This window comes from Emydura macquarii, unplaced genomic scaffold, assembly GCF_026122565.2.
Source record: "Emydura macquarii macquarii isolate MOO-44397 ecotype Brisbane River unplaced genomic scaffold, CSIRO-AGI_Emac_v2 contig_1390, whole genome shotgun sequence".
Classification (NCBI taxonomy): Eukaryota; Metazoa; Chordata; order Testudines; family Chelidae; genus Emydura; species Emydura macquarii.
In genome coordinates, this window is record NW_027131527.1 from 5,805,867 (window position 1) to 5,832,710 (window position 26,844).

Below are 26,844 nucleotides of genomic sequence, written 5' to 3' on the forward strand. Positions count from 1 at the left end.
CCTACCCCAAAATACATCTTAAAAACTATTTTGTATTTTTATGAAAACCTTGATGGATTCTTTTCTTGGTACCTTAAAATCAGTAAAGGTGCAGATTTTTTTTTTTTTAATCAAATTTGTTTATTTTACTATCTTTTAAAAAGTATATCCAACTGGTGGAAACTTCAGGGTGAGAGTGGAGAAGGAGGGAGTAACACAATCCACTCTGAAATCTCTCTATACCAACAACATTCCTTGAAATGAAAATAATCTCTCCTTAGACAAACTGTATAAAATTAAAATCACCTTCTCTTTAAGGAAAGTCAGCTTTCCAAACTTCCATACAAATCTATACAGACCTGAAAATGAACCAAGAACCTGATCATTCCATCAGCAGTCTTCAAACTCTGGAGAAACAGTCAACTGTCCGGAGTTAATTTTATCAATATATACAAAGTTGGTTTTATTTACTCCTCAAATATAAAGGCCTAGTCTGCTTCAGGATAGCAAATAGGATAGTCAGGGCCTTTCTAGAAGGAAAACACTTAATGATTATTATAACAGTAGTATTGTGCTGGGACTTGAATTGATCAACTTGTATAACATCTACTGCAACATTAATGCTAAGTAGATTTTTTCCATAAGAATTAACAAAAAACATGGTTCTGTTTCATTTTAGAACTGTATAACCAGACGTGAAATGAACAGATTAAACAAAGTGTATTTATGGGTTTCTTTCACAAAGTGAGCACTTTGCTTGCATTCTTCATGTGCCTTCTGTCAAACATTTGTCACTTGTCATTTTTCACTGGGATAGCCCTCCTTGGCTTAAGAAGGGCCAGAGTTTATTATTGAAGGTTCCTGTGAATGTATACACACACAATATATTCCCTGGAAAAGCATAATGTAATACATCTTCCTTCAGCAAAGGCTAGAACACAGTGTTACTATGTTTTGTTTCTCTGTTTTATTACACACTGGAGAATAAGTTTTTGAAAATACTAATTCTGACAGTGTTCTGCTTATAGTCTTGAGTCTCAGATACACATAAGCTAAAGAAAACAAGATACAATGATTTTGTGGGATACAAGGGTAAATTTTTGGAACACTTTTTCGGATATGCACTTACTCAACCCTTAGTGTGTATGTTTATAAGCTTTCTGGCCCCATAGTTGGCATGTGACAGACAAATATTTGAAGACTACCTTTAGAAAAACACTTTCCTGGATTGCAGAAATATTTTTCCTTATTTTATTTCTCCACTAAGTTCCTTCCCAGAAAAAAAAAAAAAGTACCCTTCTCTGAAATACTCAGAGTACCAGCTCTGATTACGCCATCATAGGATTGCTCAAAGCAAAGCTGTGTATATTAGTAAAAAGTAGGGTTTTTTTAAACAATTTTTATTATGTCAAATAAGTTCAAATCCCCACACAAGCCCAAGTTTTGTGCAAACAGTTCAAGTCAGATACTTCAGAGTCTTCTAATAGTAAACAGGAAGTCAATAAATACAAAAATAGCACAATAAAGTTAAAAAGTTCTTAATTAAAATGTATGTTGTGAAACCTCAGCATAGGTGTCATGTACCCCTTATCCCCAAAGGCTCATTGCGTACCATCTCAAAACCACCTGCATTAGCAGATTTTTGCACAAATATCCTTAGCACTGTGTTTCAAAAATTTACCCAATAATGTCTATTCACCACCACAAAAGCATACAATTTCACTACAGTGCAAGAATGGATGGATGTTTCTGTGCAATAAAGAGCCATTTCACCCTGTGAGATCAGCTTGCCATCTGTGAATGGTGAAAATGAGCACAAAAGCAAATAGAGCAACATTCTGATGCCTGTAGGGAAAAAAAATCTAAATTTAAAACATTGAAATACATGTCACTAAAGTCTTGAGATAATTTTGATAAATATGAAGATTTTGCATAGGCCTCTGGAATACAGAGTCAAATTATGGCCAGGAAAAGATATGCTAATAGATTAGGTCTTTGTATTATTTTCCACCGCTATAACCTAACTGATAGTCAGAACTGAGATTAGATTGAATAGTGATTTTGCTGTCTAGTCCAAATTAATAAATAAAGACAAGAAATGATTTCTGCAAGCAACCTATTCTCCTCAAATGTATAGTGAAGAACACTGGAAAAGTGCTTAGTGGTCAACACAGGCTTCAGCATTTAAGTTATTAGGAGAGACAGATGGGCAATGTAATCAAGTTGCTAATGCAGGCCGCAGATACATTTAGGAATAAATCATTCTGTTCTTTTAAGAGAAGCTGCACAGATTCTGATAGCATCAAGTTCCAAACAGGTCAGATTTGAATAGGCAAATATTAATGACAGATTCCACCTTTAATACTCATTCAGGATTTGGATAACGAAGCCATAACTAAGGCAGTCAATATGTGGTAAGCAATTGATGTATGATTCATTCCAATGAGATGTGCCTATGGATGTTATGTTTTTAATGGGTCTTTGGTTTAGGGAGGCGGGAATGCCGATTAGAGGCCAAACTATCCCCAGAACGCAAATCGGTATTCTGATTTTGCACATTTTCCTTTCTTTGTGCTAGTGATCTTGGGATGTTAGTCTTGGAATGGGAGTTCTGAGGTTCTGGAGATATCAACACAGATTTTGGGCTGTTTATTTGCTTAGATTTAAGAAAGGAAACAGTTGGTGGGCGAAGTTTAGAAATTCTCTGACTCTGTTTACTCGTTAGGTTTGTCTGACTAGAGGTTGGTTGTAGCTGTATTGCACTACATGGTGGGGGTAGCTCAAGCTGCTTGGAAGCAGTGGAGCAGTTTGGAGATGGTGCAGTAATAGGTACTGTAGGAGGCACTAAAGCATTCTGGTTTGGGGCCTTTGAAGCTCTTAAAGTCTTTGGCTGAAAAGCCTGGTTTGGGGATGAAGGTCGACTTTTCACAACTAACTTAGTCTGCACCTCTCTTGTATCCACTTGGGTAGGTGTCTGAAAAGAAGAGGGAAAAGAGTGTAGTATACTATCTTCATTCCTAGTCAGCTCTCCAGGTTCTTTAGCACTCTTTTTAACCTTCAAATTCTCCTCAAAAGGTGCATTCTCATTCAGTTCCTTTATATTGAAACGTGTACTCAGCAAAATGTTCAACTCATTCAGGCTATTTGTGAGAGCGCCATTTGCAGCATTTTGACTGTGATGATAGTCGTTTTCAAGCAGGCCCTGTTTAGGGTATTCACTGTGGACCTCGATATGTGGTATTTTTATTAATTTTCCCTGGGCGAGGTCTGTGGAACTGGGAAGGCTGCTGGAAGGCTGTAGTACTTGAGGCTGTTAAAACAAAAAGATGTTAACATATTAGACTAGGGAAATGTATATAGTTAACATTTTGAACTCAAGATGTGCGGATCTCGTGCTTGATGCTTATACATTCAGTTTTTGTGTTAAAAAAGTTGATCCATGGAACACACACAAGTGGGACTGGTAAATTGTGCACAAAAAAAGTATTCCAGCATGAAAATATACATCTCAAAACAAAATGAAAGACAAGGAGAGAAACTTATTGATTGATTTGAAGCAAAAACTATGAAATATTTTGTTTTGTTCTTTAATTGTATTGCACTGCAGTAAATGTAACAGAGTCTGAGAACTTGTAAATTCAGATGCAAGTGGCCTTTTAATAGCTAATAAACTGTCATTTGTTAGATTACATGTATCTTTTCTCTTCTGCCTGGTGCACATTCCAATTAGGTATCCCAAGCCTTTCATCAATTTTAAAGATTTTTAAGAGTGGGTAAGGACTTTACTGGACAAATTTGTGTTTGAAGTGCATTCTAAAGACACTACTTCTAAAGATTTAATTTTCTTGGTGAGCGGAGGACAGAAGACTTGATATAAGCTTGTCCTAATTAGGTTATTGACTAGATTTATATAGCTGTTTTATCCTAAAGGCTATTCAAACAAACTGATGGAGATACACTATGTAATTTTGTTTTGTTGAACAGTATCTCAGGCTGAAGACTATGTATCACATTCATCACCAGATAAATATGGTTTAATGAAGACTCTACATTTTATCTGAAGGAGATTCTATTATTATAAACAAAAGAATTGCCAATACCTCTTCTGGGTCATTTCTATTTTTTCTTTACTCTTCCCTGTAAAAAGACTTCAAAGATTAATGTGACATTTTGCTTTTTAAACTAAACTCTTGTGTGCAGAAATCAACAAAAACTTTCTCAATCTTGAGTTTGTGCACTGATCTTAGAAGAATTGCTTGAGTCTTTTTTTAAATAAAGCCAACCATAGTGCACTTAGCTATTAAAATTCAATATCACTCAGTTTGGATAACTTTCTACTTTTCCTTTTTAAAAGATGAACTACTACAGTCAAGTCTCATTTTGAAGATGACTAAATAGAGAAGCAGAAAATAATCAAATTCTTCCAAAACACACTCATTTTTGTCTGATTCTATGTATATAACATGTAGATAATAGTGTCATCACTATTACAATAAATCAGTAAACCAGGAGCAACATTTGTCATTAGACCACTTTGAGTGAACTTTTTCACCAATATTACAGCAGAGAGACTAAAAGGGCAGACCATCTCCACCCAGAGAATCTCAAAGTGGGTCTCAGGGTGCATTACATTTTGCTATCAAACTATCGGGATGGCCCCCACCAGAGGGAATATAGGCCCATTCCACAAGAGCACAGGCAGCAACTACTGCTGCACTCCACGACATGCTTACTATGGACATATATAAGGAGGCCACATGGAGTTTGGTACACACCTTTTCTTGTCACTATGCTCTTGTGCATGATTTCGCAATGGATGCCTCATTTGGTGCAGCGGTTCTCCATTCCACAGTTTTGTCATCTGCCCCACACCCTTCTCCTAGCTAAGCTCTGCTTCTTAATCACCCTCAGTGAAATACAATAGTGACTATCATTCAAAAAAGAAAGGGAGGTTGCTTACCTGTGACTGAAGGTTTGAGATGTGTGGTCCCTATCTGTATTCCAGTCCCACCCTCTTTCCCCTCTGCTGCAGATCTGGTAGATCTGCGGTGAAGGAACCGAAGATGCGGTCAGTCTGCCCCACCCTTTATTATTTCGGGTGAAAGCATGAGGCAACGCAAGGGCGCATGTGCAGCCCAATGGAAATTACTACTTTGAAAAGCTCTGGCTCTGGGTGCATGACACACGTGCATAGCTCTCAGTGGAATAAAGTGGAACTCCCCTTTTGTGATAAACTATTTGTTGCTGATTTGAGCCTTATTCTGATTTTTCAGTGGCATAAATCAGGAGTAACACCACTGAAGTCATATTTGTGAGATCAGTGTTTGGCTCTTTGTGATTCATTTTAAACAGTGGGCCACATTTTTAGTACTTGGAAATTTAGGCTGCAACAAGAGAATACGGTGTACAATGCACCATGTCCAAAGGCGCACTGCTTCCATTCACAGAGCTGGGGCCTTGGGCCTCCTTGCTCATTTATGTAGTAAACCATAGTTGTGTTGTCCGACATGACAAGAATGGATGGATGGTAAAAACGCATGGCATGCCTTGTATACTGCCTGAAGTTCCAGGACATTGATGTGCATCCTGGCTTCTTCAGCAGTCCAAGTTCTTTGCATCTTGGCGATCTCCCATGTGTGCATCCCAGCCAGCGAGCGAGATGTCTGTCATGACTGTCATGCTCGGTGAGGGTGGTAGGAAAGGCATTCCGAAGCAGACTTGGAGTGGGCCTGTCCACCATTAGAGAGAGGCAATGACCTCTGGTGGGATTCTGAGAACGGTGTCCATGGGTCGGTGCATGGGGGAATAGGCTCCTTGCAGTCATAGCTGTAGACAGCAGAAGCTCGGGCAAGCAAAGGCCCTGACATATGTGTATGCTGCCATTGGACCAAGGAGGGAAAGGCAAGTTCTGGCTCTGGCTGAGACCAAGGGGTTTAATGTCACTAAAACGATCAGGTCCAGTAGACTCTGGAACCTATCTTTCAGCAGGAAAGCGCATGTGGAGACCACTTCAATGCATGCTCTGATGAATTCCATGGATTGTGTGATGTGCAAAGTTGATTATTTGACATTCTCACTCACCCCAAGGGAGGAGAGGAGTCAAAGGAGCTGGGACACTGATTCCCGAGCTTCGGTTTGTGAATGGAATGATTGAAGTGTCAGAGATCCAAGATAGGTCTCCACCTTCCTTTCTTTTTGGGCACCAGGAAATATCTGGAATACAACCCTGTGTTATGAAAGACTGCAGGGACTGGTTCCACTGCTCCTCTCTGCAGGAGGGAGTCCACCACTATGGTAAGAATACTGTTGTGAGAGTGATCCTTGAAACAGGCTCAGGGTGAAGGGCATGGAGAAGGCAGTGTCAAACTCATTGTATAGCCATCTTGAATGACATCCAGGACCCACTTGTCTATTGTTATCACGTTCCATGCTGGTAGAAAGAGTTTGATATGCTCTCAAAGGGGGTGGTTGGCAAGAGCATTGGGGTGCAAAGTGGTTGATGTCTCTCTAGATGCACTCAAATATCACTTATGCAAAGATTGGGTGTGCTGCATAGAGGGCTGCACTGGCAGACGAGGCAGATGAAACCTGTGGACCTTCAGTCACTTCTGTGGGGGGTTCGTATGTTTGTTGGCGGTAGAACTGGGGAGTTCTATAGTGTTGTGTAGGCGGTGGGTGGTAAAATTTTCATTTCGGCACTGGCATATATATGAGTAGGGATCACAGGGTGGCTCTAGAGGTTTTTTTAGTGAGTGTAATGAATCATCCATCTTCTGGTTGAAGAGGTGTGATTCATCAAAAGGGAAGTCCTCAATTGTGCTCTGAACCTCTGTAGGGAAGCCTGAGGAATGTAGCCAGGATTCCCTCCTCATGAGGATTCCAGTCACCACTGGGTATGAATAAGTGTTTGTAGACGGAACTGCAGACTGAAGTACAGTCCTGAAGGCCAACTTGCCCTCCTCCAAAATAGCCTGGAAGCAGGCACAATCTTGTTGAGGTAGTTTATCTGCAAAATCCGCCATCTGTTCCATAGTTCAAAAAGTCATATTTGGCCACCAGTACTAAGTAATTTGAGATACAGAACTAGAAGCTGGCTGAGAAAAAGACCTTTCTACCCATAAGGTCTGACTTCTTGCCCTCCTTGTCAGAGGAGGTGGAGCATGGACGCTGTTACCTTTCCTGCTCCACCGCAGCCTGGATCACAAAGGCATTAGGTGGAGGAAGGGAGAACAGAAACTCAGACCTCATGGAGGGGACATAGTACCTCTTTTCTGCCCTTTTCAGAGGATATGCCACACTATGTTTGCTGGTTGGAAAATGGAGTCGTTGATTAGTAGTGCTACTCTGACTAGGATCAATGCAGGCAAAATGTCTAGTTATTGGTGCTGACTGTCCTGCACCTCCTCCAGCAGGATCTGAAGAGCATTAGCTATTCTGATGAGCAACTCCTGAAATTGATGGTAATCATCCAGGGGAGAGAAGGGCACAGATGACACAGCCACATCTGGGGACGACAAGGGGAACCTCTCTGGATCTGTCAGTACCGTCAGAGCCAGGATGACCAGCGCATCATCCAGCCCTGGTTCTGAATGTCTACTTGATGAAAGATGGAGTGGTTAGACAGGGAATTCCTCCTGGGTTGAGTGAGATAGTTCTGAAGGCAAATGTTGGGGCCACAAGCTCTAATATGGCCAACCTGGTTGATCCTGCTGTTGCTGAGGCACAGTCCATGGAGCTGGATACCAATGGCTCCTGGGCTGAGAAAGGAATGGTACTGCCACAGTGCTGTCGGAACCCTCTGGTAGGCATGCCTTCAGAATGGAAGCAGCAGACCTTGCATAGTGACCAAATCCTCAGACTCAGAGGAACCAGAGTCCTGTACAAACAGGGGTGCTGATGAGATGGGGTGTGCTTTAGGAACATAACTAGAGCGAAGCAGATCCAATGTAGGAGAGGGGGCTCTCTTAGCAGGCGAATGGACTGGAACAGACTGAAACCTCATCCAATCCAGAGAAAACAGTTCATGAGGCACAGGAGCACATCCGATTCTCCTCAGTGTTAATAGCACCCAGTCCACGGATGGAACCGGGGCCGGTAAGGGGGCCTGCCTCAGTGCCAATCAGGAGGGGTGTGCAGTTCAGGGACCTGGACCAGTGGATCTGGTGAATTATGTAACTTCTCACTCTTGTGAGCCATGGAACACACCCCTCCTTCATGACCGGAACGTGTGGACAATACAGCCTCTTTCTTGGATCTGGAGAAACATTTACTGCCATACTTATGCACGTTTCTATGTTTCATGGCAAGACCCTGGCATGGGTCCATAGTGCTGGTACTGACGGATCTGGACTGGGACTCCTGGACTGCTCAGAGTGATGTATAGTGGGGGCTTCCCAGCCAGGATCCGACTGTGGCACCATAGTGACCTCCACGAGGTGCTTCTTAAGCCGTAGTGCCAGGCCTTCCCGGGTGCGGGCAGGGAACAAGAGGCATATACTGCATCTGGACGCCATGTGGCCTTCCCTCAAGCAGTACAAACAGCATTGGTGCTTGTTGCTGAGCTAAAATGAGCAAGGACAGGAAGAGCAGACCGTGAATCCCGGTGTCTTCAGCACAATCCAGTACCCAGACATGGGTGCTGGGGGGTTGGTGGATAACCACCGAAGCAGCATTCCAAAATCCTTAATCCTATAAAAATTACTAGGAACATTAAAACTACTACAAAAATCAGTAAAATCTGAACTATATACAAGAATAAAAACAGTTTTTATGGAACGTTTGGAACGTGCGTCATAAAGGATCAGAGAAAAGGCAGAAGCTCTGACTTCGACCATAGGTGGTGAGAAGGAACTGAAGACGTGGTTGGTCCGCCCCAGCCTTTATTGCCTCAGGCAAAACCATGAGGCAATGCAAGGGCACATGTGCAGACGGACGGACACTACTACTTTGGAAAGCTCCGGGTGCATGCACATAACCCTCAGTGGAATACAATAGAGACCATCACTTGAAGAAGAATGACGACTTTGTTGAGAATTTTCAGACAGGGAAAATTCAAACATATCAATACAAGTGTTTGTGTACTTAAGCATTAGGAAGTTAATATATATCCAATACCACAAATAATAATGCTTAACTTTACTCAGCAGATTGACTTCTCTGGTTAAAAAGTGAGCATCACATTTTAAACTTCTGTAGAGGTACCGGTAGTTCAATGATTGTTTAGGTGAGAGGAAAGAAAAGAAGGATACTAGTTTGAATTAATGATAGGGTAATTGAAAGCATGGCTATGGGGCAGCCAAAATATTTACACATCACTGTGTACCTGGCTCCCACAGCAACTACACTTCTCCAGCCCAGAATTGCTTCTGTTGTGGCAAATTAAAAAGAGTATAGGTTAGGATTCATCCAAAATTTAGCAACCATTGTAAACAAAAGATGATGGGTTCTGTTAATGTATTAATTTAACTAGTACCTGACAGAAATATAACTGGATGTCACCTACTCAGATCAAAGTATGTTAACATTCAAAACCGTGTGTAAGACGAGTAATTTTTATAAAAAGAGGAGGGGGCTACTTTTGAAATGAGTTAAGTAATGTTCACAAGATGTTTGTTAGTGCAAATCTATATTTTCTACCATTTGCATTTTGTTCCTTTGTATTATACTCATTTCCCCCTCTATTTATATGAAATTAGCAGTAGACTGTGATTAAGTGATTAGCTATGAGATGTCTAGTACTACAGTCTCCCAATGAAATATGAGCAAGAAAAAAATCCAATGTCCTATCCACTAGTAATAGTGTTTTACTGCATGGAACCAGTTCAGCACCTTTTCATTGCTCCATATGATCGCAAATATTTTGGAGTCTATTTCAGACCGTGATTGATCATGACCAAGTATAGAGGATCATACTCATAGGCTTTATAGTTGTTTGATGTACAGAGTGACCAAGTGCATATAAATATAATTACATTATTTTTAGGTTTCTATGAATGATGTATTACTACTATCATGTAACTGAGGAAAGTCAGTCCTCACAAAAATTCAAGCACAGTATGTAACAGAATTTGTGCACACATTCCACTTATAACAAGAAAAGCAACAGACTTATTTCTATAATGGCAAGAGTGCCAAGAATTTTACACCCATCAGTGAATTGTTAGGTTCTCCAATTAAAGGATTAAATGCAATCCCTGCCACAGTAGCAGAAACACATAAAGCACAATTACTCTTAACTCCTCCAGAAGAAATCTATCGGGGTGGTGTCACAGCCAGAAAGAAATATTTAATTTATCCATGAAAAGAATCTCCACTAAAACATTGTATTAACTGAGTCACTATGATAATTTCCAGCACTGAGACAATTTGCAAATAAGCTTAGTGTCATTTATTAATACAAAATATTTAAGACAATTTGGGCATGAGAAAGACAGTAATAAAGCACCATTACTTTAAGGTTCATTGTGCTAATAATCTTGTTATATTTAAAGACATAGCTGTATCTCTGATCTCAATTCTAGATAGAATGCTTTCATGGAACAAATAAGGCAGTGTTTTTTCTCATTAATATTTTGAAGTGGGGAAAATGACTTGAGGACTGCATGCATGGCTTTGATAGGCATGCATCATGCTGGGCGCGAAAACAACAGTAGAGATGTGCGAGGAGGAGATGGGAAGAAATCTGAAGTTGTACTGTACCACGCTTTATCACAGAAGTAATGGACTAACTTCTCAACTCCTTGCCAATGGCATAATGGGAAAGCAGAGACAAGAAAAAAAGACAAGGACAATGATGTCAGAGGACCAAGACACAACAATGAGCAATTGCCATGACTGAATTGTAACTTCTTTCCCCTTCATTTGCATGTTCACATCTACTGTAAGCCCAGCTTCCAACAAAGATAATAGTATGCTCTAAGAGACCACTCTACATGTAATACTTATCGTAAGATATTTACCAGAAAAAGACTTTACTCCATTTACTTTAGGGCTTTAATAAATTTAGCCTCTTATGGTAATAATTAAAGTATTATTGACAGTATTTAACATAATTTGTTATAGTGAATGTGCATGCTCATAAATTTACACATACACATGCACATCACACATACAGTGATCAAGTACATCATGTGATAAACTGCAGATCCATACAATAAAGTTTATTTAACATATAATTTTTGCTATGTTACTTGCACTGCCTATTTATTTTCCCTGGGCCTCCCTTGTAACATTCAATAACTTTGAGCAGATTCAACCAACCCGTTTGGTTTTGGTTTTCTAAAATCAAGTTGCCACAAAAACATTTCTGCCCAAATGCAGAATTTCCTTCCTTCCTGTTATCCTGGCCAAATGGGAAATAAATTCTCTTGGGAGGGCAAATATCTAATATTTTACAACCCTTCAATTGAAGAAATCACTTTCCAATGGTGTAAAGTTATTTCCAGCTTTCCAGTGTGAGAAATCTTGCCTCAACCCATGGAAAGAACCACAATATCAGATCTTCAAGTCAGGACATTTTTATGCCTAGAACATTTTTAGAGGGTTATTTTTTTCTTTTTTTTAAATTAGCTATCTTATTTCTCTATTACTGAACACTGTATCATAATACTCAAGGCAGTAAGTGAGCCTCACTTTACAGACGTACATAAAACACCATCCCAATTTCTTTAAACCTTACCAGAAAAATTATATTTGAAATGTTAGATATGTGTAGCATATGCAAAATACTTAATAGTACTGTGTGACAAAGGTTGATTGGTACTTGTTTGGGAGTGGTTTCTGTAAAATCCATTGCTGCTTCACCTGTGAGCAATAATATCACCCCAAAGCATAGCAATAAAAACTTTACTACATCACGGCATGTATTTTGTGTATCTGTGCAGATGTGTGCATGCTCATATAAAGGGTCTGATTAAATCTTTGTTTATAAATATGTTACAACTAAACAAACAAGTATAAAGCACATTTTAAATGTTTCCAGATCTTTTGCTCTTCAAATTTGACACTTCTCTGAAAAAACAGCTACACCACATTTTCCTTAAAATTAACTTTTTAGAAAGTTAATTCTCAGTACTGAAATCAAGGTATAAACAACACACACAAATGCACTGTGTAGTACATTTGTGTCACAGAATATTTTCAATATTTAAATCATTCTCTCACCACCAAGCAGGTAGCATCCAGGGTTCACTAGTATTCTGAAGCAGTCTTACTTGGCTAAGCGTACTATCTTGTGTAGCTCTCAGAAATGCAAAGCATCCTAAATTGGCCAGTGAGGATTAATACTTTTAAACTGACCAAAAGATTTATTGTTTCTTAGGGGAACATCTCATGAGGTTACGTGAGCATTTGCTTTTAAAAAGTCTGAAAAAAATCTAAACCGTATCACGGTTTTCAAAAGAAGGCTGGATAGTCATCTGTCTTGGCTTTAGACACAACAAATCCTGCATCTTGTCAGGGAGTTAGATCAGATGACCCTTGTGGTCCCTCCTAACCCTATGATTCTAGGACAAAACACTACTGAAAGAATTATAATCAAAATGCATACAACAGCTTATTCTTGTTGATGGTATAAAGCCAGCATTGCTTAGCTTTCTTTCACCTGCAACTCATATACAGAGTCTAGAAAAGACTCTGACAAGTGTCTGGTAATTAAAGATGTCCTGAACTTGAGCACTGCATCAGTACAATGTTATCTGTGTAACCAACCCCCAAAAAACAATACTCTGCTTTTCAGTTAAGTGTGCTTGCGTTGCGATGAGTACTTAAACCAGTTGCCTAGAGAAATTACTATTATATGCTTGGGTTTCAAAATGCTCTGTTAGCTGTTACTCAAAATTTTTTATCCTAAAAACTAAATTGCTAGAGTGTCTGTCATTAATGGTATGCTTCTCTGGAACCCCCAAATTTTGATACAAAAGTTTTAAACTGAATTGGGGAGAGTTCACATAAAAAAAATCCAGAGTAGCAGCAACTGATTGTATATATTACCAAGAGGAAAAACACTGAAGGGAATATGTAAGATTTGAACTTTCATGATACATAGTATTGGGAGCAATACGAATATAATAAGATATCCAATTTTGTTCCTGGAAATGGCATATAAACAAATCACATCTTTTACTGGACAAATGATTGCACAGGCTAAAATATTGAATTATATCACAGGATCTTGAAATGATATTCAGAGTTAATGATTCTGCAATATTTACTTTCACTTTCATGTTAACTTTCAGTAAAACTCAAAACATACACTCAACAATATGTTCACTAACACAGCACACAATATTAAGGAAGGCACATTTGGCAAATTTAGGACTAAAATCTGTTAGCTTGATTGTTAGTGCTAACCAGATGGTTGGATTGAAAATTTTGGTAGCAGGATCTTATTTGTTCTGCAAAGCAGCAGCACACTGGAACCGTATAAACAACAGACAATTTCATAGCTTTATATCTTGATAGTCTAAAATTGCATTTATGTGCAAACAGACTGCTGTCATTATCACAGGGTGTATAACGAAGTTCTGATGGTTGGTAAAATTTTGCAACATCCACAGCTGGTAGTAGATTGCAGATGATACTTCTAGGTTGGCCTCCAGAAGAAATAGTTACTAGAAGAAATTGATTGAAGAGGACTACGGGAATCAAAGATCACCAAACAGAAACATAGCTGAGTTTAAACCAGCTTATGCTTAAACCAAGCATATAACAGGGTCCCCTACCATTTTCCCACAGTAATGCAGTAGAAGAGTCACAATAACCGCAGTCTAGGCTCTCTATCTACTGGTGACACCAAGTCCCATACCTGCTTTATAATGCCACTTTTGGAATTACGCCCTGGCAAATGCTATTTTCTGGGAATAACATGACTGTGCTACAAATACTGATTAGATAGGGCTAGAAATGCTATTCCTGGTACTATTATCTTCTGGAGGGAATGTTTTAAAAAATGATGCTATAGAGCATGGTTTGGCAAGTGTGCTGGTAAATATGGTATATTTTAAGATATACACAGAAAAATGATGATTTCGTATCTCCACACTTCTAGCTTCATTATATACATTCCTGATCAAGCCTAACAGTAAGACTTGCAGCAACAAAGCCAGGAACATCCAGACAACTACAGAAAACAGATTTATCCTTCTGCATAATACGCCTATTACACTTCATCCTAATTAGTCTATTATTGACTTTCATCTGTTGTCTTTGCAGAAAGCAAGCAGCAATGTAGTCACATGTAATGATAGAACCGGAGATCAAAGATGAAGATCAAAGCACATACAAAATAGATTATTTTAGGGCAACTTAATACAGTATTACTGATTTAAAAAAACCTGTGCTAATGTTAAAGGAAAAAAGATATGGGGCTGAACTGCACAGACAACGGGTAATGGAATACAGATCTTTTCATTACTAGTTAAGTGATCTGTGAGAGTAGCTAATAGTCTTAGTCCAGTTAATAATGCATGAGTGCCTGGCACCTCAGAAGTCACCATTCACACTGTTGACTTCCTTGTTGGTATGCTCAGAAGCATCAAGAACTGAACCCATGGAGTCTGATCAATCCCCTCACTCCTACAAGTGATCCTTGCAGACTCTGGCTGACAAATTGGTGGGGCAGTACAAGAATTGTGCACTGCTACTGCTTGTGCTATGCCTGTGGATAGAACACTTCAGTCTGTTGTCATTAACAAAGTTGACACCTTTTGTGAACATGAAATTACACAAGAAAAATATGAGGTGAAAACATGTCCAACTAGCACCTGGAGAAAATATGTTATGAAGAACTTAGCCTTTATTCATGCTGAATTGTTTAAATGAGTATTTTTCACAAAAATGTCAAGATACTTTTTACAGTCCTTTAAAATATTTTAAATATTATGAGATTTTCCTTAAGAGCCTTTTTTTTAAAAAAAAAAAAAAAAAACAATTATTTCAGTACAAGTTTATTTTAGGTTTCATAGTTTTCCAGGATGAAGTTTACTTTTAAGTTTAACAGTGCCATTGGAATTTTAAACATTAGTTTGCTTTAATAACTATATATATGTATTTACTGTATTTCTGATCCAAACACACTTCAGTATAGCTGAGCATCAGCAAAACTTACTGTAGTTCGCAAATTACATTAAATTTGTATAAGATGTAAGCTTTATTTATTGGTTATGTTTCTTTTGTCATATACAGAAGATCATTCACAATACTGAAGCACAAAGTAAGACTTACCATTTTTCTATTATCTAAATAAGTAGAGAGTTTAAAATCAGCAATTTTGTCTTTTGCAGATCCAAGGCAGTAGAACAATTTTAGCTCAAGCAGTAGCTAGTACATAAGCAACATTAGTAAATCATGCATACTTTGGAACAGCTGTTTACAGTGCGTTAGGTGTCTTTCCACAACAAAGATTTTAGAGAGAGAAATATTAGTTTAAAAAAGGCCATCCTGAAAAATTATTTTAAAAAGCCCTCTTTCCTGGGTTACAGTGAGAATTATACTATTTTTCTCACCAAGATTTTAATAAGGTACATATTGCATATATGTATACAACTGCGTATGGACACATGCAGATTTTATGAGTGAAAGACCACACATATGAACTGGACAGTGTGAAACAACCATAGAAAAAGAAGGGAAATGCAGGAAGCAAGATATATGTTACACAAGATTGGAAAGAAGGGCTTACTCAGGTTGGTCTTAAGAACCAATACAGTAAATTAGCTTTGAATTATTGCTATAAAGCTTTAACTTGTAGCTGCTTAGTAACTGCAGGAAGCACTTAGGTTAGGCCACAGACTATTGTATATGCCTGTACATTTCTGCCTGGGAAAAAAGGATGCTACATGATGAACAGTGCGTGCAAAGGGAAAATTTTTATTGGAGCACAGTGAGGGAAATGAGTGAGAGGTACAGACTCACTCTGTCTGCGGTGCGGTGGAACAGTCCGAGGGATGCCCTGGAATGAGCCCTGCCAGGGAGAGAAGGAGGGAGCAGAATACCCACCCTGTGCAGAGAGAGAGGGGGAAAAAGTATAATAAAAAAAGAGAACAGGGGAAAAGAAGACACCCAAAAGCCACATTCTTTTTCTGATAAATACAATATTACTGTGATTTACAATTATTCATCTTTGCTTATCTCAACACAACAAATTATTAAAACCATTAGCAAACCTAGACAAGTTATGATTCCCTCATTAGACTAGGCATATCCCTTATTCTTCCCTTGTATGACAGTGTATCAATGATCCTGTGATATGGAAAATCTCTATTTAAAAATATATGTACTGCCCCCGGCCTCCCCCCCACCCCCACCCCTTTTTTTTGGGGGGGGGGGGAGGAGGGGGAACAAGTTTTTTTCTTTTAGAAAATACATTTCAAAGGAAAACATGGCTTTAGGTGTTCATTTTTTATGCTGAAAATAGCCCCAAGTCAGACAAGATGAGGAAAGAACATTTTTTTATATAACATTTATAGACAAAAAGTTATATTTCAAAGCACCTCAGAATAAGCCTATTTAACAATTCTATTTTATTGTAAAGACATATCAACTTTAGCTTGCAAAGAAAATGTACTAATGACAGAAGGTTTTCTGATGAACTTAACTGTGGATTTTAGTCCCCATGCTTCAGATCTGGGTAAGAACAATTACTGAACGCAAAAGGGCATAGGTGAAGTTTGCCATTGTCTTTATGCCTTGCTGTAGGTAGCTTGAATCTTCCATTACTGGATCACAATGTCACAAAATGATACATAAAGCTATCTTTAAATGCTCATTGAAATGCAAGATTTGTCCTGTTATATCCCTAGGTGATCGTGGTGATGGCCTCCTATGACAATAAACAGACTTTTTTTTTTTTAATGCAGCCCAGCATCTTCTCCATAATCTTACCTTTAAAAGAATCCATCCAAACTGGCTCTCTCAAATCACGAAATAATCCAGATGTCCTACCTCAACCCACAATCACAGGTACTTTTCCACCCACTATATCTTACTTATTTAAAAACTTAAAACCTCTGCTTTCACAGATTGAGTAGTATGGAGACATGAGTGTTAAGACTTTAAGGAGACTCACCACTGTGAACTGTGGCTTTTACTAACAGACAATAGATATAAGATTATGAAACTGGAGATGAAATATGTATACCAGAAAGAGGAAAAGTGATTTCCAGAATTTCTCAGGATACAGAAGATTCCCCCACCCCCGCCAAATCTCTCCAGTTTCTGAATTGTTGCAATACCAGACTTCCCTTCCAAGAAAACTTAGCAACGCTGTTATTTTTACAAAGAAATACTCTTCTTTTATTTAGTCCAGTGATAGTCTAAATACGAATAAAATGATCAAAAGGTCAAGAAAACATTATGATAATCTCATTAATTTCACTTGTTACTATTCAAATTTCATCACAGGAGTGTCAAAAAGATTGAAAAGTACTGTGATAATACCATGTGTGATCGATCAATATTTAGAATTTACAAGCAACACTACCTTTAGCGTATGACATCAAACTGTAGAAGATTAATTTTCAAAAAGTGCTGCCTGAGTATTCAGAAACTGATGAGATAAAAGGCTAAGAGCTGATCCTGGATTCGAAATGTAAGGATTCCATCAGAAACACTTTTTAACCTGCCAGGCCACAGGTAGACACACTGAATATATAAACATGTTTATGGAGCCCTCAATCAGTAGCCATTAAGGCTCCTACAGGCTTTGGCCAAGGAGTAGACTGTGATATGATGCCAAATTTCTGTTTGCTGGAGGTCCAGCAATGTTCTCAGCACAATTTGGACCGTGTCCACTGATATTGGTATCAGAAAAATATTCCCTTAAACAAGGTACAAACAGTGACGGACGAATTATTAAAATGTTAAAAGACACATGAGATTCAACAGCTGCATGCAAAAGAATGGAACATTTTCCACATCTGTAGGAAAAAGGCCACAAACAGTTCAGAGCTCTCCCTAGCTGCTTCAGGTAGGTAGGCCCATGAAACAAATGTTCATTTCTCTAAACATAACTGAATCCTGTTCACGGTTACTATAATTTTAACACCGTGCACAGGGCTGGCCTTGTGAGGATCTTTGATTTTGGCAAAGGCTGGTGAGATGTTTCTTTCAGGTTACTTTCAAATTTAATATAAATATAACTCGTTTAACATTAAAAAGAGTGGGGTAGATTTTGGGGCCCTAATTTCTCCAGAAGAAATTAAACTCCGCTGTTTGTTTTTGGTTCATCTGCAGTTAACAGACTTTAAGAGTGGACTGAGTCTCTGCAGAGATATTTGCATAGTATGGTAATTTTTAGCACTTCTATAATATTTTACAAAAATGAATTATTCCAATAATTTTGTAGGGCAGGTAAGTATTATTAATCCCTATTTTACAAATGGAAAAAATGGAGGAAGAAAGTTCAAATGATTTGATTAAGGCATAAGAGTCAGAGTTACAGCTAGAATTAAAATACAGGGGTTCATTTTGCTCAGTGAATATCTTAGTCTTCTAGAGTAGTTGGACAAGTTACTGGACAAGGTACTGAGCAACCTTGTGGCCAGAGATCTATTGAAGGGTCAGCAAAAGAGTTACCTCTACTGCAGGTAACAGTTTGCTGGAAACCTGCTGCTAGTTCTAGTACAAGCAAGCAATTTTAAGTAGAACTTGGACTTCCTTTTTCTAAGGTCAGACACAAAAAGCATGATCTGCTCGCACACTGAGTCACCAGTTGGTGAAAACTGCACCATTACAGAAGCAGATAAGTCACCCAAGAAGGCCCAAGTGATATAAATAAGGTTGGGAATTTATCCAGATTGATATAATGGATTATGTTGGTTTTAGTGATGATTGGCCTGACATTGATCAGTGTAATTTAACAATTAGGGTCACTGTTGACCCATTCTTCAGACCCATTCTCATGCTAGAAGAGACTGACATCGGACACTGAGCCTCCCCTGAGAGATGGTGCATCTTCCTACCCTGCCTCCCCCATACGAATTGTAATAGGAACTGGGGAAGAGTGAAATCAGTACTTTATCTTAAATCTGGACCTCTACTATAAAGATTTCTTGTTTTGAGCTATTACCTACCCATTTTTGGTCAACTGCTTGAAGTGGTTATTTAAAGCATCGCCTTAGTGTGCCAAACAGGATATTAATCTTGCCCTGGAAAAGAGCCCACTGAGTGTTGCTATGCTAAAGGTTTAGTTTTGGGTAAAATATGCTTAATCTCATGAGGCTGGACAGTCTACTAACTCCAAATGTCACAAGATTTATTTTATTGTAAGGAAACATATCTTGCTGTTTTTCAAATAAGTTGTAAGGAGTTTTATACATTATATTGTATAAACCAATTGTCTGGTTTTAATTAAAGATGGAAAATAGCAAAAAGAGATATTTTAAAGGGACATTGTCAAGATAAAAGCTGTAAAATAAGTATTTCCATACCTAATGAGAGGGGAATTTTGCTTTTTAACAACAGTGTTTACACCTAAAATGTTTCAACAGACAAGAGAACTTACCCATGCTACATACATAATGATCCCCTGGAGAGTGGGGGGAATGGGGGAACAAACAACAACAAAGAACATTTGCTCAGAGGACAACACTCCAGGAGGCAGCATAAAACAGGGACCAGAAAAGATCAGAGAAGATGCTGATAAACATTTCTATTTGGATTACAGCAAATTTTGCAAAATAATCATTTAATTTAGACAGCCTGGCAGTGTCCCATTAAATATGAAAAAAGTCGAAAAGGCTGAGAATCCGTGTTCCCAGGTTTAGCCCAAGCTAGATTACCTCCTTATGAACTTAAAATAAGCAGGCCATGTTGGAAAAGAAAAAGAAAACATCACTTACTTTAGCTTCTCTAAAGGTATCATTTTATAGATTTTCCTGGGTGTCACAGTGCCTTGGGTGAGACTCGTGGAACTTAAGCTACTGTAGCTCAAGGTTTCAAGGTAGTCATAGCACATAGAGTGTAAACCAAATTCCCTCCTGGCTGTCATGTGTCTCTCTCTGCTGAGTAGAAATGCTGCTCTCCAAATGCCCCAGGTACATTCATTGATTGTATGGGAGCAGAAACACTCAAAGAAAAGGCAATTCAACATAATCATCGTAAGATAAAAGATGAGCCTCAGAAAAAAAGTGAAAGAGAGAAAAACAAAACCAAAGTAACCTATACATTCTGAGGTGAAGGAATTGGGAAGGTGAGAATCCTCCCTAAAGATGCTGTCAGTGTCATCTCTTGCTTTTCATGAGAATGGGGTCTTGACCACTTACAAGACAGGATAAGCTGCAAGGGATTTTCTATATCTTCACAAGTCCAAAACAAGATGCAAGGGCAAGATGATACTCCTGAAGGAGAATTCTAAGGCCATGCAATTCTCAGTCATGCCCCTTGTAGACTTCTGGCCCAATATTAACTGAAAATCAGCTGTTTTTGACAATGAGCTAGGGAAAGTTAGGGTCCTCTCTGGCAAAGTCACTAAAGTGGTTCCCTCCATGTGAACATGCAGCTGGCATCTGCACAATCCTGGATCTCACGCAAGTTCAAATTATAGTCACCACCCTGATGCTTAGCCCTCCTTAACTCAAGGGGTTGGAATAGCTGATGGATAGGGATGAGGACTGGCGTTTCTTACTGAAGCTTTATGCTTTATGAAGCATTGATACTGGCTGTGTCAGAGCCCCTGGAGCAAGAGGTGTTGGTGTAAAGGGCAGAACTTTCTGCACAGGAATGCCAAGTCTCAGTTATGAGCATCAGCCTCAGAGCAAAAAAATACTTGAGTGCTCCAAGAGAAGCTATGCCTGCTAATACAGGACAAGAAGACTATTTAGGAACTTATATTATGTGTAAGCGCAAAAGAGACCAAGAGTTATTGTTCCTAATTTCCAAGAATATAGCAATATCCATATCCACCTCTCTATTTCAAGCACATGAATACAGAAGGGGAAATACAGATGTAGCAACATGGGGCTGCCTGGAGTCAGAGCCTTCAAGCATGTCAGGTAGCAGCTGGCCCCCTATGTGTCTCCTGACTCAGTCAACTGCACTGAGTCCCCAGTTCATAAAATAACAACAAGTGCTAAGCACCATGGCTCCAAACATCCAGGAGCACATGCTTGGTGGAGCTTCAGGATGCTTTGGGAGCAGCCTGCCTTCCTGGCTTAGCAAGAGGCACAGTCTGCACTGATACAGGTGGCACTGGCATTGTGTCATGGTGCTGGGTGGCCTTTGCTGATCTGGGGTTTAGTTTTGAGAATTTATCCTTCAAAGCACTCCAGGCTGGCCTTGGACCAGAGTTACCATGAGCTCCATGAATTGTCTCAAGGAGGGTTTGAAGGACTTCTCCACATTTCTGAAGTGCAGGGGATGACATCTGCACACATACTGAGCACTCTTGCACATCGCAAGTGAGTCAGAGGCAGACATATAACATACATAATTCTGTTCTAAACATTCTTTTGACTCATGAACAAGATTTGATGCTGCTGAGTAGTCATCCATCTTCTTTGAACACCATATCTGTAAAAGTATAAAGGAATGGTGCATCAAGGGAAATACCAGACAATCAGAGAAACCGATTTTGAGCATGAAGAGAACTAACACTGAACTAAGACAAGTGCTGAACTGCAAAACAGAAGTTCAGTGCCAAAGCAGCAGAACAAGAACCAGCTTTAAGGCTATCCTAAAAATATATCGAAGTATCAAAGAGAGCTATCCAGATACCAACCCAAAAACAAGGCACCAAGATATTGCAGAGATATGCTGAGACAATTAATTCAAAGGCTTCAGGAGATGTAGAAATCTGAACCAGAGCTGCCTGGAAGACAAAGTTGGAACAGATAAAGAATAGGATACCTCAGCTAGAATCTAGTGGAGAATTGGAGCAATAGCCAATGTCGTGCTTGTTCCTATGAAGACTTCATTTACCAACAAGAGTCAATGAGGAACTGATGGAAAAGTTCACAAGAGTGAATTTATTCTTGGCAGAGGGTGGCACATGACTGCAAATTGGGGAACTAGTTCCTATTCTTCCCCATCTACTGCTTCAGGATAGAAAAACACTTGAGAGCTAGAGGAGTTACTTATGCCAAGGAGCTGAGATCCAGGAATGAGAATCGTGCACATTCTGCATCAATAGCAAATTTAAGTTTTCTATTTCTCAGTACTTATAACTGTTCCTCATGAATACAAGTCAAAATTTGTCATCATAAGATTTTAAAAACAACTTTTAAAGAATAGAGTTTAAAAACTCTGTATCTGTTTAATATTAGAAACCGTAAGCCCACAGTGTCTTGAATCAATGCATGCAACGTTTAGAGACTAATATATTTAATCAAAGTATTTCTAGCAAGTTTGGACTTTCATTAACACACTTTCTAAAAAGGTAAATTGTAAAATTAATTTTATATTAGTTCTCAGGGACTGAATACTATTGCTACTTTCAACAGAAAGTTGCCTTGCCCTGTCTCCCAAGCACAAAGTTCATTATAAACCAGCCTTGCAAAATTCTATTTGCCCGCTCCTCTGAGGCATGTAAAATATTAGTTTTTTTCGTTATTGTTGTAAAATAAATGACAGATAAGGAGATTTCACACCTCCAGTGGTAAGGTCAGAAGACAGTTTTTCAAAGTTATGAACTATTCTGAAATTATGCCACGGCCCATGTATCTTCAATAACCGGAGATCAAACTATATTAAAGTTATAGGTCATTAAATCTTGAGTGAATAAGCCCAGCACAAATAGGGATGATTGCTAACATTCTATTGGAAACAGAAATGCTATAGTGAAATGGCCATGGTAATGGCCACCAACAGCACATGTCCATTTACAAAAAAAAAAAAAAAAAAAAAAAGTGGAAGGATGGAGTGCATTGAAATATAAGCTATCTTAAATGAACCCTAACAATGTAAACTGAAGTTATGCAACAGAACTGCTAAATTAGAATTCTGTTATATTTTATAACAAGGAGCTGTAGTATCACCACTGCTACTACTTCATAGTTTATTCTGACACATACATTTGATATTCAATTTCCATTTCATAAAATATTGCTAGGGACTGTGGTTATGATTTCAGATTAATACTTACTCTATAAGAGCTGTTGTAACATATAACTACCAGAGTTGCCAGGATTTATAAATCGGCATTACAATTCTAAAAGTCTACGTACACTGACTGAAGGAGCTGTCTGACCTTCATATTTGACAACATTAAGGATCTGAGAGTTAAGGTGTCCAAAGGAATTACACTTTTGCTACAGGATTTTCAAATTGTATTCTATTTTGCAAAATATAGTCCATTTGAAAAAGCAGGATTTAGTAAATATTAACAACAATATTTCACAATTAATACCAGGCTTAGCAGTACTGAACTTGATTTCCATGAAGTAAGCATCATGCATTTAAGGCTATCATTTCAGACTGAACATGAAAGTTAATAAAGCAAAATACGTTATTAAAAGCTACACTGGTTTGTGGTGAGAAGAGATATTGTACTACAGTCTCTAATGCCACTTCCTTTTATTGTATTCCTCCTTCAAGAAAATATGGCAATTATCTTTTCTTTTTTTCTATTGCAAGTGATATCTTATGTAATTTGGTTCCTGCTCAACAGTGATTTCATGTCAATACTTCAATATTTATAATTCTACTAAGCCATGCAAGGGAGAGTACACAAACATATATTCATGTTAACAGAGGGACTATAAAATGCTGTCACTGTGAAATCAGGCTAGAAAAGTTTTGCATGCACATCTTCCATTGTAGATTGATACAGTCACTGTTTAGCAAATCATTCCAATGCAATAAAACAAAAGCTTTAAAAATGTGGGGTTTTTACTCATGTTACAATATGAGGGGAGGAGAAAATGGATTGAGAATATTTATTTTGAACTGATTTATCTAAAATGGGGGTGGGGGTCAATACAACAAATTAAATTTCAATGAAATAGTGTTTATTGTGTGTGGCCATGTCTATTTGTACAGCTTATCTGCCTCCTACTTGTTTCCAAAGAAAAATATAGAAGATAAAGACCATCTTATTGCTAAGCTAGCTAGACCTACATAGATTGCAAAAAACCTAAATTTAAAAACCAAATTCATTAGGAATTAGAATTTGAGTCACAAAAACAAGGAAATTATAGGTAAATCGGAAAATCCCGGTTTATTCTCTGACCTTAATCATACCATTCCATTACAAAGAAAAAAGTCACAATTTTGATTTCTTACACAGTGTTGTATCAGATTTATCATTTGACAAGAGCAACTAGAATAAGATACTATACATGTGAATAGTGCATAAGGACCATAGGCTGATTATGGTGCTTAACTCCCCTAGATTCCTTGAAAATCAAAGCTATACAGTATAAAGTAATACAGTATTCATCAACCAGAGGGTATCAAATTACTTAGTTTTGTACTGATAACCAACCCATCAACATAAGTAGACAAATTTAGTACACAAATATTTAGTATTAGTTATATCAGTTTTTTTCCTGCTTTGCCTTTTCATTCATTATATATCAGAAAATTAAACTAAAAGGCAAAATTTGTTTAATGTTTTCCAATTACAAACCAAAAGCCACAAGGTGCTGTGCTATTGCTAGTTAATATTTTAACACGATGGCACTCAAAATGTGGCCCAAAAACCATCAATCATCTGTGAAACATTTTCTGGTGACCACCCATCTCACCATGGATCACAAAGTACTTGCTTGCCTTACTTCCAATTGCTTTAAGATATTAAAAAGCTAAAAAAATTGAATATGTCTCTAATATGAAGTCTTCATGTAAGTAATTGCTGTAGTTGCCAAAGGGATAATATTCAATTATTCAAATTAATCTAAGTGTTCCACAAAAGACACTCTGAAGTATAGGTCCTATGAATGAAACATTTTGAAAACACCAATAATTAATCAACAACTTTTTAAGTTTGTTAGGACATCAGAACTGATCTGGTCACTTTAAAGTATTTATCAGCTTGTAAAGTTTTTCCTTTCCATTACACTTCCCACTCCTGAACACTTCAATCTCCATGAGTGCCAAGATCTAGTCACATCTCTCCTTACGCCTTCTTGGACAACACAGAGTTCCACCTAGCTAATATCTTCAGTTTTAAAGGGTCTTTCCTTCAGAAGGATCAAAAAGTCATTCATAGGAACCACTTCACCTGCAACTGAAATGCAGAACTCTCCAGAACAGACTGTAGAATGTATCCTATGTAATGCTGTTGTGTGTTGTTAAGCAATACATCAAGACAAAATGAAGAACTCCATCAATTGAAATTACAGATAGAGAATATAGGTAGAGGTAGACAGAATGTAATTACTCAAATTGGAATTTGGCCAGGAAAGCAAGATTAACTTCTCTCATAAAAAGTCCCATAATTAGAACCGTATAATCATTGTGCCGATTTCTGTCTTATTATAGATGACAGGCAGTGTCATCAAATTGAGTAAATCAGAGGGATACCATCTTGGGAAAAAACACATATCTGTCTAAAAGTTTTATAGCCAACAATTATAAGTAACAGTAAGATTACAAAACTGAAAGTTAGCAAGAAAACTCTTTTTCTCATTAACTTTGAATATTTGACAACACTTTGAGAACAGTCATTTTCATTTTCTCCCTTGGTTAGCCAGTTTTTCCTCTTCCTGTTAAGATCCTTATTAATATCAAGAAGGGAGAACAAATCTATGCTGTTTATTATTTCATGTAGAGAGAAATATTTTTAAATGGACATCTTATTTAAATCATATTTGATTAAAACTGGAATTAAAAAAAAAAAAAAGTTTTCAAGAAGTTCAAGTTGACAGCCTGTCTTTAAAACACAGAATATTACTCAACATTTCCCTTAGTTTCTGGGCTCACTCTTCAGATCCTGGACATCAATATTACCTCTAGAGTTTAATTTAGGTTATAGCTAAAAATTAGACTATAAATGCAGTTCTAGGCTCAGCAGTTAACTGTGGAGACATTTTTATAAAGGAGAAACGATTGCATTTTGCCCTAACATGCAGTCATTCATATTGATTAAGGTTATATACAGCGTCTGAGCTAATTCTGACATTATTTCACTGATTTGTGTGCGCTGTTAAAGTCTAATCAGCCAATGTTCCTACTAAACATGTATCAAATCAAATAAAAATTAAGTATAAACAACTCATTTTTGTATTGAATTTCCTTTTCAAAATCATTAGATTATAGATTCTTTACCTGCAAGATTGTATTAAGACACTTGATTTGTAGGATCATTTAAAAATGGTTATTTACTATAAGAGTGGGGCTCTTTGAAATGATTGTCAATATGGATTCCCACTCTTGGAATAAATAAGCTTCTGGTGCAAAAGCTTGGATCCTTCTAGATAACAGTGTCCCCTGCATCACTCACCCTCCACCCTCTCCCTTGGGTCCAAATTTATAAGAAGCATGGTCCCAACTGCTCCTGCAGTTTCTTTCATTGAATCAGGAATTTTCATAAGAGACCCTGACGTAGTATGGAAATGTCAATCCTCATAGGTCATCACTCAGACACATGGTGAGTAACTTTCTTTTTTGTGAATTGTCCAAAGGGATACCCCTTTTTTGATGATTAACAAGCAGTCATGAACCGCCAAGAGGAAAGTTTAAGAGTATTAATTAAAAGTTACTGCAAAATTGCTCTTCTGAATTCGGCATCTAATATACAGCCCAAAGAAATAACATAGTGTTGCAAAAGTGTGTACATAGCCTCCTGCATATTTCAGTGAGGGGCACAGGGATCTTGTAGAAGCTGCCTCAGACTTAGCAGAGTGTGTTCAAATAATAGCTGAATGCCTACCAGGTACCAACAATCATAAACACAGCCCAATCCAGTTAGATACCCTTTGAGTCAAGAGG

General features: G+C 38.0%; 1 protein-coding gene across 4 annotated transcripts in view; it reads right to left on the bottom strand.

Moving 5' to 3' along the window:
* Positions 1 to 378: 378 nt before the first annotated feature.
* Positions 379 to 26,844, bottom strand: part of CCSER2 (coiled-coil serine rich protein 2) — a 132,253-nt gene continuing 105,787 nt past the window's right edge. For 2 of the 4 annotated variants that reach the window (XM_067552532.1, XM_067552531.1), the window contains exons 10-11: positions 15,892 to 15,976; positions 3,064 to 3,289 (exon numbers count right to left, since the gene is read on the bottom strand). In XM_067552532.1, the coding sequence (XP_067408633.1) occupies positions 3,195 to 3,289; positions 15,892 to 15,976 (180 nt within the window). In that variant the 3' untranslated portion in view covers positions 3,064 to 3,194. Of the gene's footprint in view, positions 3,290 to 15,891; positions 15,977 to 26,844 lie in introns of all 4 variants that reach the window. The other 2 variants (XM_067552530.1, XM_067552529.1) reach the window with 1 other exon arrangement.